Source organism: Phycodurus eques, chromosome 5 (assembly GCF_024500275.1).
Source record: "Phycodurus eques isolate BA_2022a chromosome 5, UOR_Pequ_1.1, whole genome shotgun sequence".
Lineage (NCBI taxonomy): Eukaryota > Metazoa > Chordata > Actinopteri > Syngnathiformes > Syngnathidae > Phycodurus > Phycodurus eques.
In genome coordinates this window covers 19,290,807-19,306,491 of record NC_084529.1, presented here as the reverse complement: position 1 = coordinate 19,306,491, position 15,685 = coordinate 19,290,807, and the positions used below count along the sequence as shown (strand labels likewise).

Sequence of the window (15,685 nt, the reverse complement as noted above, 5' to 3'; positions counted from 1 at the left end):
AAGCTTGTATGTATTTACAAACAATAATAATGATGCAAATAATACATCCATCCATTTTCTGAGCGGCTTATCCTCACAAGGGTCACGGGAGTGCTGGAGCCTATCCCAGCTATCATAGGGCAGGAGGCGGGGTAATCCCTGAACTGGTTGCCAGCCAATCGCAGGGTACATACAAACAAACAACCATTCGCACTCACATTCACACCTACAGGCAATTTAGAGTTGTCTATTAACCTACCACGCATGTTTTTGGGATGTGGGAGGAAACCGGCGTGCCCAGAGAAAACCCACGCAGGCGGGGCCGGGGGTTGAACCCTGGTCCTCAGAACTGTGAGGCAGACGCTCAAACCAGTCGGCCCCACCACGCCGCCGCAAATAATACATATGTATTCATATAATGTAGTAGTTTCATGACAGATTTTTAATTTGTAATTTTTCTATTTGCATTACACACATGGCCTATTAGTATATTTAGCTTTCATTAATCATTTATCTATTTGACTAGTAGCAAAGTCTATTGTATAAACATTATGAATATAATGGGACACTGGTGCCCGAGGGCACCAGGTAACCCCCAGGGACCACATGAGGAGCCTGCAGGCCTGTTCTAAAGTAACTGACCAGTGATGGGATGGTATTTCCTAGGACTGTTGTAGAGGTGATCATTTGAAAATGTAAACATGTGCGGAGAGTTATAGAAATAGTGTTGCATATTGATATTTATCTGTTTTCCTATCTTGTGAAATTATTCTTGATTATTGTTGTCAGAAATCATTAACATAAGTCTCTTGGATGAATATCTTTAATTATTACTAACGCTCGCCGAACAAGTCAACAAAATTGAAAAAAAACACCCTGACTCACCCCTCATTATTCTCGGGGACTTTAACGAAGCTAAACTCAACCACGAACTCCCTAAATACAAGCAGCACATCGACTGTCCAACCAGGGAAAATCATACTTTCGACCACTGCTACACTACGGTAAGAAACGCATACCGTGCTGTACCTCGTGCAGCCCTGGGCTCGTCTGATCACTGCTTAATTCACTTAATACCGACGTACAGGCAAGAACTTAAATGTGCGAAGCCTACAGTGAAAACAGTCAAAAAGTGGACCAATGACGCCAAGATGGAACTTCAAAGCTGTTTAGACTGCACAGACTGGAGTGTCTTTGAAAATTCAGCTGGCAGCCTGGATGAATATACGGACACTGTCACATTCTATATCAGTTTCTGTGAAGAGGTTTGTGTACCAACAAAATCATTTTGCACATTCAACAACAACAAGCCGTGGTTCACTGCTAAACTTAAGCAGCTTCGCCAAGCTAAGGAGGACGCATATCAGAGCGGGGACAGGGCCCTGTATAATCGAGCTAGAAACCAGCTGACTAAAGAAATTAACATTAAAAAAGAGGAACCATGCAGCAAAGTTGGAAAAACAGTTTAGCGCAAACGACTCTAAATCAGTCTGGCATACATTCCAATCGCTGACTAATTACAAGCGACGATCCCCCCAAGCTGAGAACAATAGCACACTAGCCAACGACTTGAATACCTTCTACTGCAGATTTGAAAAGGACAGTCTCACACCACACACACACCCGGCCGCACCCGCGACCACAATCACACCTCTGACTTCTGCGTTAACCATCCATGAACAGGATGTGAGACGCATCTTCAAACAACAGAAGATTAACAAAGCCGCAAGCCCGGACCATGTGTCCCCATCCTGCCTCAAAGTCTGCGCGGACCAGCTCGCTCCAGTCTTCACTCAGATCTTCAATAGATCTCTGGAAATGTGTTCCATCCTGTTTCAAACGCTCCACCATCATTCCAGTCCCCAAGAAACCTGCAATCTCAGGTCTGAATGACTACAGGCCTGTCGCTTTGACATCTGTGGTCATGAAGTCCTTTGAACGTCTCGTGCTGGACCACCTCAAAAGTGTCACAGGTCCCCTGCTGGACCCCCTGCAGTTTGCCTACCAAGCGAACAGGTCTGCGGATGATGCAGTCAACATGGGACTGCACTTCATCCTAGAACACCTCGACAGTGCAGGAACCTACGCGAGGATCCTGTTCGTGGACTTCAGCTCAGCGTTCAACACCATCGTCCCTGAACTCCTTTCATCCAAGCTTCTCCAGCTCAGCGTCTCACCTCCCATCTGCCAGTGGATTTACAGCTTTCTGACGGGCAGGACACAGCAGGTCAGGCTGGGCGAGGCCACCTCATCCACACGCAGCATCAGCACTGGGGTGCCCCAAGGTTGTGTCCTCTCTCCGCTGCTCTTCTCTCTCTACGCGAACAACTGCACCTCAGCGAACCCGACTGTCAAACTCCTGAAGTTTGCAGATGACACCACTGTCATCGGCCTCATCAAGGACGGTGACGAGTCTGCATATCGACAGGAAGCGGAGCGGCTGGAGCTTTGGTGCGGCCGACACAACCTGGAGCTGAACACGCTCAAGACTGTAGAGATGATCGTGGACTTCAGGAGGCATCCTTCGCCACAGCTGCCCCTCACGTTGTCCAGCTGCCTTGTGTCAACCGTCGAGACCTTCAAGTTCCTGGGAATTACAATCTCTCAGGACCTGAAGTGGGCGACCAACATCAACTCCGTCCTCAAAAAGGCCCAGCAGAGGATGTACTTCCTGCGGCTTCTGAGAAAGCACGGCCTGCCACCGGAGCTGCTGAGACAGTTCTACACAGCGGTCATCGAATCAGTCCTGTGTTCTTCCATCACAGTCTGGTTTGTTGCTGCTACAAAAAAGGACAAACTCCGACTGCAACGGACAATCAAAACTGCTGAAAGGATTGTCGGTACCCCCCTACCCACCATTGAGGACTTGCACGCTGCCAGAACTAAGACAAGGGCATGCAAAACCCTCTCGGACCCTCCGCACCCCGGTCACCAGCTCTTCCAGCTCCTTCCCTCAGGTAGGCGCTACCGATCAATGCAAACTAGAACTAGTAGACATTCCAACAGCTTCTTCCCTCTTCTTAAACACCTGACCTACAATTCCATTACAACATGCTGGCAATTTTTTGACTTGAGTTCGTTGTCACATTTCTGTGGGGCCAATTATGTATTACTCGTGCCACTCACTGTAGTTGTCTCGCCATGCTGCACTATTTGTATATACTGGCTACTCATGCCAGAGTAGCATCTGCTCCATTTGGATACTGATTGAGGAGTATCTGTAACATTTGCACAACCAACATTGTCCCAGATTATCGCACTACTCGTCACTTTAAACCGCATACACTCGTTGAAGTCTCAGCGCCCTTTGCACATTGGTCATTGCACCGGACTATTGCAATATTAGTCATTCGAACTGCTCTAAGTGCTAGAGGACTCTGCATCTTTTTGCACAATTGTTTTTTGTCAATGTCTTTATGTCTCCAAAGTGTTCTGTAAATTGACTGTCTGTTGTACTAGAGCGGCTCCAACTACCGGAGACAAATTCCTTGTGTGTTTTGGACATACTTGGCAAATAAAGATGATTCTGATTCTGATATAATTAAAGGTAATTGGAGTAAATCTCTCCTTGCAATTAAAGGCCGAAATGACAAAAATAAACACACGCGCTAATGTTAGCTTACAATGTTGCTGAACCTTAGCGTTGGACACTAAATACTCCACAGTCTCCTCTTAGTCGGAGTGGCCTGTTTTCTTCTTGCCCTCAATCCCTTCTCGAAAAAAATAATAGTGGCACAACGGTAGTTGTAGTTAGCAGTAGCCTGAGCTTGTGGATCTTCAGCTGTGCTCACTTTTCCTCCTTATTTACTTTAAACTTGAAATCTGCAGCTCTACCAAAGTAAATGTGGCACAGATGAAGCACGCTGTCAGGCCCAGTGATGGTAAGTTGACGTGCACATGCGCTCGCACATGCAACCAAGGATTTGGCAGCAGGGGGAGAAATAATTGCTAGGCCACATTTTAAACATTTTGTACCAACTACAGGCCTTCTGCAAATTCAATCATCCAGTTCTACTGGCTCTGGGAACTGTGACAGTGAGGTTGGGCGATCGTCTAATCAGAGCCACATGTCTCCGCCGCTGTTCTCGAAATTTCACTCAGGGTTTGATATCGGGACACCGCAAAGCACACAGGCGAGGCCGCAAGTATATGGCTATTATAAACAAGCACGTCCACTCTTTAAATCGCAATGTGCGACAAGTCACATCTCAATCTCAATCTCTCTTTTTTACTTCATGTTTAAACAAAAAAAGGAAAAGAAAAAACAGTCTCTGCTCCTGACAGGATGAGAAAGGTTTGATTGGTGTTGCTGTAAAAAATTAAACCCCTTGTAAGTAAATTGACGCCTTCACAAAGTGTTTATAAGTGCCTATATTAATAGTTTAAACTGTAAATATATCACAAACTATGATACCAAAACACATGAATATCATTTCAACCTGATATTATAACCAATATTACCTTTAAAAGTAATTGGCTTAAAAAATATATGTGTCAAACCCGGGCCTCGTGTTTGGCAATATGCCATAATGAATAAGTCATGTTAGCAATATAGCAACCTTGGTGTGTCGTGCCCGGTAATGTAGTGGGATGGGGGCTTTTCTTTGGGGAGAGAGTGCGGGGGTGGGGAGTGAAGTGAGGCTACATTCAAATTTTGCGAGCAGTTTGAAAACTGCAAACTCCACCTTAAACAACCCGTGCTAAATTTATCTCCTCTCTGACTTACCGATCTTAGATGAGGCAAGATCTGTCACTTTAACTGGCTTCCTTGACACCAATTACTACTTTCCTATTAGCCAGGGGTATGGTGCCATTTTAGGGCATTACACAAAGAGCAAAAAATAAATTGGTGAGTTTTTAGCAAAAGGTTTAGGGGAAATGGGTAAATTCGTGAATAGTGAATACGCGGGGACAACTAATCGGAATTAGGCTCAGTGTAAATCATTTTTTGGTCATTAGAGTATGTGACTTTTTGGAGTACTTGGAATGCATCATCAAGCCTTTGCTAATTAAATGGAGTTAAAAAAAATATCTAGCAGAACAATCCCAAGGATGTGATGCACCCTGTGGAATCTCAACAACAAAGACGATCCCAGTGCCTAATCTTATCTGTTCGTCAACAGGCTTCTGACAGTCATTCAAGTGCAGCATCAGTAGTGCAAATCAGATATCGACCAGTCCCAGGCTCCCCTCGTCTGGGGCAGCTTCTCGTGCTTGTAAGCTTGCAATCTAGCCAGAAATCAGCAGGGTGAGCTGACCTCTGAGCCCCTGGCTGGAGGAAATTGGAGTGGCCGAGGTTGCATTCGAACAGCATCAATCTTGCCAGTGGGGGTGCGCCACCGTTCCTTTGAAGCTCAGCGTAGCTTGTCTTGCCACGTCTGTGTCAGTCGGCCGAAACCGACCCTAGGGAGCCCGGAGACCCCCGGTCACATTGCGCAAACACTTTTAGGAAGTCGTTAGAAAGGGAACAAGGCTTTAAGTTTTTGTTTACAAAGCAGACTTTGACATAAAATAAACTTTTGCCAGATTTGGGATGTTTGGATAGCTGGTGTTATTGTTTTGAAAGCTCTGAAGAGAAACTACAGTATGTGGTAATATTATTAAAATACTGTTGATGGTAATGGCTTATAACTAGTGCAATAGCGTGTATAGTTACAATAGACTTTAGTCAACTGTAACCGCTTTCATACAGAGAAGCTGCAACATCGGAGCCGACATTTGCCTGGCTTTGCATTTTAGACAAAACCCTGCAAGCAAATGATTGGCCTCGTATAAAGTTTTTCTTTAGTGAGTGACAATTGCAGAACAGGGCGGGAGAAGTGAGTTGCAGGTGTGAAACTTCACATCCCTGTCCTGGCATTGGAACAATAAACTTACAGATGGGCTGCAGCACTCCTGTTGCAGCTCTCTGATAATACCTCAGAGTCAGCTCGTTCCCTGCTGTTTATCCTTTTACAGGCAATGGGACAGGGGAACTAAAAAACAAATCTTATAATAGCCACTTACTGTATTTCTGCAAGGGACTAAAAGGTTACAATCAGATATGTCCAACCTGCCACCAAATATTAACATTCATTTCAAAAGTATTGCCCCTGTCTTTCAGCCACGGTAATTTGTCCGAGAAATTAATTTAGACAGTACAGTGGTGCCTTGAGATACGAGAGACCCGACAAGCGAGTTCTTCGCGATACGAGCCGTTGTTTGGCCAATTTTTTGCGTGGACTCGCAAGCAGCAAACTAGAGTTACGAGCGCTGAATGATGGCATTTAACTCAAGTCACTTCACAGTTCACAACAAGCAGCGGTTTGGCAGATAGAATTAGTGAGCAATTATTTTTAAAAAAGAGGCTTCCAGCTGTTTATTGCCTCTCCCAGTTGAAGTTTACTGTCAAACTAACTAAACTAAACTAAAGAAAGAGAATTGCATATATATATACACACACACAACCCCAATTCGAATGAAGTTAGGACGTTGTGTTAAAAAAAAAAACAGAATACAATAATTTGCAAATCATGTTCAACCTATGGCGGCATGGTGGCCGACTGGTTAGAGCGTCAGCCTCACAGTTCTGAGGACCTGGGTTCAATCCCCGGCCCCGTCTGTGTGGAGTTTGCATGTTCTCCCCGTGCCTGCGTGGGTTTTCTCCGGGCACTCCGGTTTCCTCCCACATCCCAAAAACATGCATTAATTGGAGACTCTAAATTGCCCGTAGGTGTGAATGTGAGTGCAAATGGTTGTTTGTTTCTGTGTGCCCTGCGATTGGCTGGCAACCAGTTCAGGGTGTACCCCGCCTCCTGCCCGATGACAGCTGGGATTGGCTCCAGCACGCCCGCGACCCTAGTGAGGAGAAGCGGCTCAGAAAATGGATGGATGGATGGATGGATGGATGTTCAACCTATATTTACTTGAATACACTACAAAGACAAGATATTTAATGTTCAAACTGATAAATAATTGGGAACAGGTGGGTGCCATAATTGGGTATAAAAGGAGCTTCCCTGAATTGCTCAGTCATTCACAAGCAAAGATGGGGCGAGGTTCACCTCTTTGTGAACAAGTGTGTGAGAAAATAGTCAAACAGTTTCAGGACAATGTTACTCAATGTACAATTGCAAGGAATTTCGGGATTTCATAATCTACGGTCCATAATATCATCAAAAGGTTCAGAGAATCTGGAGAAATCACTGCATGTAAGCGGCAAGCCCGAAAACCAACATTGAATGCCCGTGACCTTCGATCCCTCAGGTGGCACTGCATCAAAAACCAACATCAATGTGTAAAGGATATCACCACATGGGCTCAGGAACACTTCAGAAAACCAATGTCAATAAATACAGTTTGGGACTACATTCGTAAGTGCAACTTGAAACTCTACTATGCAAAGCAAAAGCCATTTATCAACAACACCCAGAAACGGCGCCAGCTTCTCTGGGCCCGAGCTCATATAAGATGGACTGATTCAAAGTGGAAAAGTGTTCTGTGGTCCGACGAGTCCACATTTCATATTATTTTGGGAAATTGTGGATGTCGTGTCCTCCAGGCCAAAGAGGAAAAGAACCATCCGGACTGTTAGTTCAAAAGCCAGCATCTGTGATGGTATGGGGCTGTGTTAGTGGCAATGGCATGGGTAACTTACACATCTGTGAAGGTACCATTAATTCTGCAAGGTACATACAGGTTTTGCAGAAACATATGCTACCATCCAAGCAACGTATTTTTCATGGACGCCCCTTCTTATTTCAGCAAGACAATGCCAAGCCACATTCTGCACGTGTTACAACAGTGTACCACAAGAGTGCGGGTACTAGACTGGCTTGCCTGCAGTCCAGACCTGTCTCCCATTGAAAATGTGTGGCGCATTGTGAAGCGTAAAATACGACAACGGAGACCCCGGACTGTTGAACAGCTGAAGCTGTACATCAAGCAAGAATGGGAAAGAATTCCATCTATAAAGCTTCACCAATTAGTGTCCTCGGTTCCCAAACGTTTATTGAATGTTGTTAAAAGAAAAGGTGATGTAACAGTGGTAAACATGACCCTCTCCCAGCTGTTTTGGAACGTGTTGCAGCCATAAAATTACAAGTTAATGATTATTTGCTCAAAACAATCAAGTTTATCAATTTGAACATTAAATATCTGGGCTTTGTGGTGTATTCAATTAAATATAGGTTGAACATGATTTGCAAATCATTGTATTGTTTTTATTTATGTTTAACACAACATCCCAAATTCATTGGAATTGGGGTTGTAAAAAAAGCCACAACAGTGCCTTTGGGATGCCCCCACTAGCTTAATGCTAACACATAATAGGAAACTATTGACAGGCTAATGGATAGCCTTTATGTTGTGGCGTTATAACCCTTTCAGCAAGAGATATTTGAACACACAGCAACACATGTAGACAGACAATGTAACAATACTCAACAGTCATATATTCTTTATCCTCTGCGAATAATTAATAATATTAGCGCCATAGTTAGCAGCTGAGAAAGGAACTGAGATTGTCTCCATGTATAGTATCGCCATCTGTTGCTGCTCCCAGGTGCTATGGTGGGCACACCAGAAAGAGCAGCGCAACGGCTGTGCAAGATGCACGATGAGTTGACCTCCCAAGACACCTGTCCTGTTGTCGGTACATGTTTACCACTGTAATAACTATAGACCCCTTGAGCTCTGGGGGTGATAGTAGTAGTAGTATTTCCATATCGCTAAAGACCAATCCCTGAAGGGTAAGTACAGTGGAACTCGTGGAAAGTTGGAAGGTTTGCCGTTCAAACAATTCTGGTCAAAAATCTAGAACACAAAAAAATCTTCTCAATCTGAAAAACAAAGAGCAGATTTTGTATTAAATTTTTGAGGTTTTACTGTGTGTGGTCCCTGCTCAGACAATGGTATTATATTTGCAGTTAGATATATGCCTCTGATTATGAGGACAACAAAATTAGCTGACTACTATGCTTTGTTGGTGTCGCTCATAATGATTGGTAGTTTCTTGGTATTTACCATGTTTGGGAAAACAACTATAAATCCTTGTATTCCAACTGAGACGTAGTTATTAGGCTTGAACCATTGCTACACAAGTAATTAAAAGTAGCACGTCATCCTACTGCACTCATGCCAAATATGACCCTAATGTCTAACTCTGCAGTGCTGTGGCAGCAAGGGTCTAGAAAATTTTCTGTGCCAAAAGATGATTAGTTGTCTTTATAGAAACCAGCCCCTTATTGTCACTTAGCTCCAGTATTTAGAAAGGGGGAAGTAATACAAGAATGAAACTTCACAGGCAGATGGTAACACTTTGATTTTTCCCTCATAGAACTGTAAATTGTGGCAGACAACAGTGAGGCAAACTGGGTTGGAAAGTTTCCGCTGGTAAAACACTACACAAATGAGATCCAATGCAAGATCTGTTTCAGAAATTTCAAATATAATACTACTCTTTTATTTACGCTCTCTGAGTGGTAATAATTTAGCAACAACTTTGATTCCACTCAGGATAATCCTATTTTTTTAAAGGGATAGTTTTTCATTCAGTTTTGGATTTCATTAGATTGTACCTAATGTTTTGTCAGGTGGGCATACTGTGTAATGCATATCCCACTGAATCTCTCATATATGAATATCTCCCGAGTTTAAAAGCGCTTAAAAGCGGACTCATTGTTGCGACAGTGATGTCAGTGAGTTGCTTCATACAATTGTAACAGCTTGGTTCCATCTTGATTGACAGTGTTAAACAATGTTTTGGATCCATGTCATGTTATCGTTTGAGTCGGAACAAACGCACTCTCTGAACTAGACTAAACAACCTGAAAGAAGAGACATGCTCAAATGGTTCTTATCGTACGTTAACAACGTACGATAAGAACAATGTTGGCTGCATCTACGCTGCTTTTACTTTGAGGTCTCAACTAGCACAAAGATCTGATGGATCTTGAAAGGCATAAATTGCACAGAGACACTGCAATATTGGTGCATCAGAGCATTAACAGTGGATAACGCACTTATTCAGTGAATAGCTGTGGATATGTACTGCAGAAAAACGCAAATAGGGGTGAATTTGTGAATAGCTAAAGGTGACTGGCAGGAGTTTACTGTATTGTTCTTTCTTTTTCTTCTACTGTGGTGTTTATTGGCGGTTGGCAAACCACCTTAATGGTACACCAACTGGACTGGGGTGTGGATTGACAGAAAAGAAAGAACAACTGATGCCAAAAGAAAAAAATGACTAAATAATAGAAAACTATACCACATTGTAAACACAGTATTCTATTGAACAAACTGATGTTCTCATTCAGAGATCTGACTATGAGAAGTCTTGAAGCTTGTACTTTTTTTAGTACTTGCTAAAAAACCTGTTCTATTGTTTCTTGTTGAGAACAGTGATTCTAATTCCATGTAGTGTGTTTGCCTTTTGTTATCAAATTGACAGCAGTGGAATAGCACGTTCGATTGTTTGTTTGTTTGTTTCTTTCTTTCTTTCTCTCTTTCTTTCTTTCTCTTTCTTTCTTTCTTTCTTTCTTTCTTTCTTTCTTTCTTTCAGAAAAACGTTTGGAACTCAGGAATGCGTGGACGATTTTAATTCATATTACACGGAGGCACCATAGAGCCAATATTACATCCCAAATACTGTACTAGAAAATGTTGGTGTGGTAAAATAGGGCACCTGCGTTTGGATATTGTTTTACAAATACCTGTCCTATGGTATTTGTGTTTTTGCTTCTGGTTTACTTAATGGCAATTTTAAGTCAATATCTTTTACACAATCGAGATGAGATGATATCAGGCTATCGTCTGGTGTGACGTATAAAATAATTGAAGCACAACGACAGTTGCTTTCAACTGAATAGGCCTCTGTAGAGTTTGCACGTTCTTCCCTGTGCTTGCATGGGTTTTTTTCCAGGTCCTCCGTCTTCCTCCCACATTCCAATTTCCAAAAACATGCATGTTAGATTGACCGAAGACTAAATTGTCTATAGGTGTGAATTGGAGTGTGATGTTGTTTGTCTATATGTGGTCTGTCAGAAAACACCGATACCTTTCCAATGCAATGATAAGACATCCAATCGGATTGCTCTGATGTAATTCCGACACTCCTCACAGTCACTAGGTAGCATATTTTCACAATCTTTTTGCTATGCTATGCTACCAGCATTTTTACATCGTAAGCACCATTAAAGTTCAACCTTATCGGGTGTGCAAATAAACACATGGGAGTTCAAGGGAAGGTTCAAAGTTCGTCCGCCTGCACTCAATCAACTATTAGGGTCTAAGACAGTTCACATGTTAATGGTTCCACACAAGCAAGCAAGAGAATGAACTTGACTGCAGAAAACCACAGGATTCCTCTCAGAGATGGGAGCCAAATCCCGCTTCTGGGCTTGGGCACGTACGGAGACCCTCGGACGGTGAGAAGGAGAAAGGCGGAATGTTTGGATATTGGATAACAAGCCAGAGGGACTGATGTGTCCCCCCCACCCCCTCTCATAGACACCAAAGGGCACAGCTTTGGAATGTGTCAAGCAGGCCATCGATGTGGGCTACAGGCACTTTGATGGAGCTTTGGTGTATTTCAATGAACACGAGGTCGGTCAAGCCATCAGGGAAAAGATTGCAGATGGAACTGTGAGAAGAGAGGACATCTTTTATTGTGGGAAGGTAACTTTTTTGCAAGTTTTGTTTTATCTATTCATTATTGAAACTCTGTTTTATGTCCTGTGCAACACTTACTTTTTTTTTTTTTAAATCTCCAGCTCTGGAATACCTTCCATCCAACAGAATTGGTGAGACCAACATTGGAGAGAACCTTGAAGGCACTAAAACTGGACTATGTGGATCTCTATATAATTGAACTTCCAATGGCCTTTAAGGTTGCTCAGTACATTTATTATACCCTTTAAACACATGCATAAACTCACTACATTATGTACACTTGCACAATCTAATGAGATACAAGACGCGATAAAATGCCTTTACAAATTTTCTGTTCTGACTGATTTGATTGTCTGTTTGTGTGTTTATTATTATGGTTGTAGTTTGCAGTGGTATGCAACTCTTCAATGTAAATGACTGAATTGAATTGTGCTTGCTTTTAAGCCTGGAAACGAGTTATATCCTAAAGACCTGAATGGGAAGTACATCTACCACCACACAGACCTTTGTGCAACATGGGAGGTACTGAATCTTTTTCAATGGGCTCACACTCACAGTGTACAGACCGCTTTTGATTTGATTGTTACCTTTATGTGTGTAATAATTTATGTTTAAAGAATGTGTACTTTCCTCTTTTTCTTCTTCAGAATTAGTGTTAGTTGCTAATTTTTTGTTTTTGTTTAGGCTTTAGAGGCGTGTGTAGATGCAGGCCTTGTCAAGTCTCTCGGAGTGTCCAACTTTAACCGCAGACAACTTCAACAGCTTCTCAACAAACCAGGCCTCAAACACAAGCCTGTATCCAACCAGGTGCCACATAAATAAGTATTTTTTTCTGTTTTGTATTAGTAACGCTGGATTTTTGTGCTCATTCATGGAAAAAAATAATAATAATACAAAATAAATGAAGAAAACTATTGATCAGTAATACCATGTGTCTTGTTGGCTAGGTGGAATGCCATCCTTACTTCACACAGCCTAAACTTCTGGACTATTGCCGTCATCATGACATTGTTATTGTTGGCTACTGCCCGCTAGGCTCCTCCAGAGATGCATCTTGGTATGTGCGGAGAAATTGTATTGCCACCTTTTATACCGTTGCAAGAAAAATTATGTAAACCCTATGGATTTGATAACTGGTGGAGCCTTCTTTGGCAGCAATAACTTCAACCAAAAGTTTGGTGTAGTTGGAGATCAGACCTGCACAACAGGAGGAGGTTGGACCATTCATCTTTACAAAACCATTTCAGTTCAGCAATATTATTTGGATCTATGGTGTGGCTCAAAGTTGTGTTTCGTTCTGTTGAAGTCATTCTGTTGTTGAGTTACATTCTCCTTTCTTTTGTGTTGTTGTCTTGTTGCATCATCTGTTGGGCGAGACAGATGATCTCAAGTGCTCCTGCAAATTTTCTTGAACTTGGAAATTCATTTTTCCCGTCGATGATTGTAATCTTTACAGGCCATGAGATACCCCAAACCATGATGCCACCCGCAAGCAATACTTTACAGTTAGAGTGATGTTTTTACTGGTGGTGTACTATGCCTTTGTTACTTCCGAACAACTCAATTTTGATTTCATATGTCCACACAATAGTTTGCTATTAACGCTGTGGAACAAAATTCAAACCTGTAGCAAAGTTTTTTTTTTAACAGCAGTGGCTTCCTCTGGTGGCCTCCAGTGACATCCATTCTTGTTTAATATATTACTTATTGTAGATTTGTCAACAGAGATGGTAGCTTGTGTCAGAGATTTCATTATGCGCTGTGCCATTGCAAACATCTTTACCGGATGGCCATTCCTAGGTAGAAGAGTAAAACAGCTTAACTTTCTCCATATATAGACATTCTATCTTACCTGTAGACTGATCAACTTTTAAAGAGATATTTTTGTTTAACATATCCACTGTCATGCAAGTAAACAATTCTTAATTGTATGTATTCTGATTGATATCTTGTTTGAGGAATGGACCACTTATAATGCTTTGAGAATAACAAAGTGAAACCTGGTGTGGTTGGTGAAAGCTACCCAGGGCAGGGTAGCTTTCACCAACACCTGAAATCCCTTCAGATTGATTGGACTCTACTTTGGCTGACTCCTGACTCGATTTAGTTCTTGGAGAAGTCATTACAAATTCAAGGTTGTTGCAATTTTCGTCATTGTGGAGATAATAAAGGTTATCTCATTAGCCTTGGGGTGCACATGCAGTATATTTCCATGTTTTTTCTTGCAACTGTAAGTCAGTTTGTATCCTATCAAGCTGACAGGTGATGCTTCTCAGTGCTTTGTTTGACCTGGAATTATAACCAAGCACAAACCAGTAAATTTCTTATTTGAATCACAGCTCTGAATTAAATATAAAACACATATTAGCTCTGTTCTTGTAAACAGGGTTAATGTCAAATGTCCTCCCATGTTGGAGGACGAGCTACTCATGTCTATCGGGAAGAAGTACAACAAGAGCAGCGCTCAGGTGGCTCTGCGCTTCAACGTGCAAAGAGGAGTGGTGGTCATTCCCAAGAGCTTCAATCCACAGCGGATCAAACACAACTTCCAGGTCTGTGCACATGTCACAACAATAATTCAGACCTAAACATACAGTGTTACTATGTATACACACTGTATCATAAACAATGTAAAGGTGGGATACATTGCGGTCGTCTATGACCGTTCATTTCAACCTTTTCCTTCCAGATATTTGATTTTTCACTAACCAAGGAAGAAATGAAAGCCATTGAAGGGCTGAACAAGAACATTCGCTTTGTGGAGCTGCTCATGTAAGAAACTTTGTAGCATACTATTTCATTCTGTGGAGTTACCGGTACATGCTTTGTGTGTGTGTGTGTGTGTGTGTGTATGTGTGTGTGTGTGTATGTGTGTGTGTGTGTGTGTGTAATGTCATGAGACAGGTGGAGCGACCATCCAGAGTACCCGTTTCATGATGAATATTAATACTACTAATACTAAATGATGTGACTGGATTGGAATAAAACAATGGATTCCATGTGACGACTTGTTGGCATTGTGATGTGTGATGGCGTACTGTAACTTTACAGCCACAACATTAGGTACACCTCCACCATCTCTTATGAGACTGAATACAAGAGGGGCTCTTTTAGAGCTAAATAGGGCGGGCAAATTATTACAGAAATGAATACCTCTGATAGTGTCAATCAAAAGTAAGCATTGCTGAGATTTTGAGATACAGCTCTCGAATTGGAGCTCGTTACAGGTGTACTTAATGAAGTGGCCGTCAAGTACATGTTATTGGTAAGCACTAGAGGTCTCTAGTTGGCCGTAAATGCAGTCAAATGTAGATTTAAAAAAACAAAAACAAAATTTTTGGGGGGGGGCACATGCAACCAGAATTATACATGTTCAAATGAATGTAATATTTTTTATGATATTAATGACCTCAAGTTTACAGTTCTGTGGTCCTTCAGGGCAGATTTTACCAACCTTTATTGAATTATCAGAAAAATCACACAGCACAACTGCTAAATAAACATTTCACAATTTGCACAGAAAAAATTATGATCTCATCTCACCTTAAATTTTTCTTACTCAGTGTGCATGCTATGAGTAATGCTGTTGGATGAATAACAGCAGGCAGATACATACAGTAGGTTAAATATGTACCTTCTGCCATTTTGTGAAAGAGCATTTCATTGTTGTGCCGATCACTAGACGTCGCTGGCATAGATAGATGAACGAAGACATTATTTTGTAGTATATAAATAATTATTAAGCCAAAATGGATAATTTCACGCCGCACACCAACTACTTATATGCTGCGGAACTGTGGTTGAGAATCATTGTCTTCCTCACTTTTTCAGAAAAAAAAGGACCTCTTAACCAGTAAATATAAATTGGCAGATTGCTTGATCTCCACAAAACAATTTTCAAATTGACCTAAACTTAGAAGAAAAATATTCTCCAAAGTCGCAGAACAGTCCTAAATGGAATCTAAACTGGTTTATCAGCGATCGTACAACAATTAAGTAAATATAATCAGTCAATCAAATTTTATTTATAAAGTGCTTTTATACATAAAATGCAATT

General features: G+C 41.8%; 1 protein-coding gene across 2 annotated transcripts; it reads left to right on the top strand.

The window, feature by feature from the left end:
* Positions 1-11,186: 11,186 nt before the first annotated feature.
* Positions 11,187-14,600, top strand: LOC133402628 (aldo-keto reductase family 1 member D1-like). Of its 2 annotated transcripts, none has more exons than XM_061676584.1 (9): positions 11,187-11,384; positions 11,467-11,634; positions 11,730-11,759; positions 12,073-12,150; positions 12,313-12,435; positions 12,576-12,685; positions 14,015-14,180; positions 14,318-14,400; positions 14,533-14,600. In XM_061676584.1, the coding sequence occupies exons 1-9, from the start codon at positions 11,292-11,294 to the stop codon at positions 14,573-14,575; spliced, it is 894 nt and encodes a 297-aa protein (XP_061532568.1). In that variant the 5' UTR covers positions 11,187-11,291; the 3' UTR covers positions 14,576-14,600. The 2 variants fall into 2 exon arrangements, with proteins under 2 accessions (XP_061532568.1, XP_061532567.1); XM_061676583.1 differs by having other exon boundaries at positions 11,730-11,846.
* Positions 14,601-15,685: the final 1,085 nt, after the last annotated feature.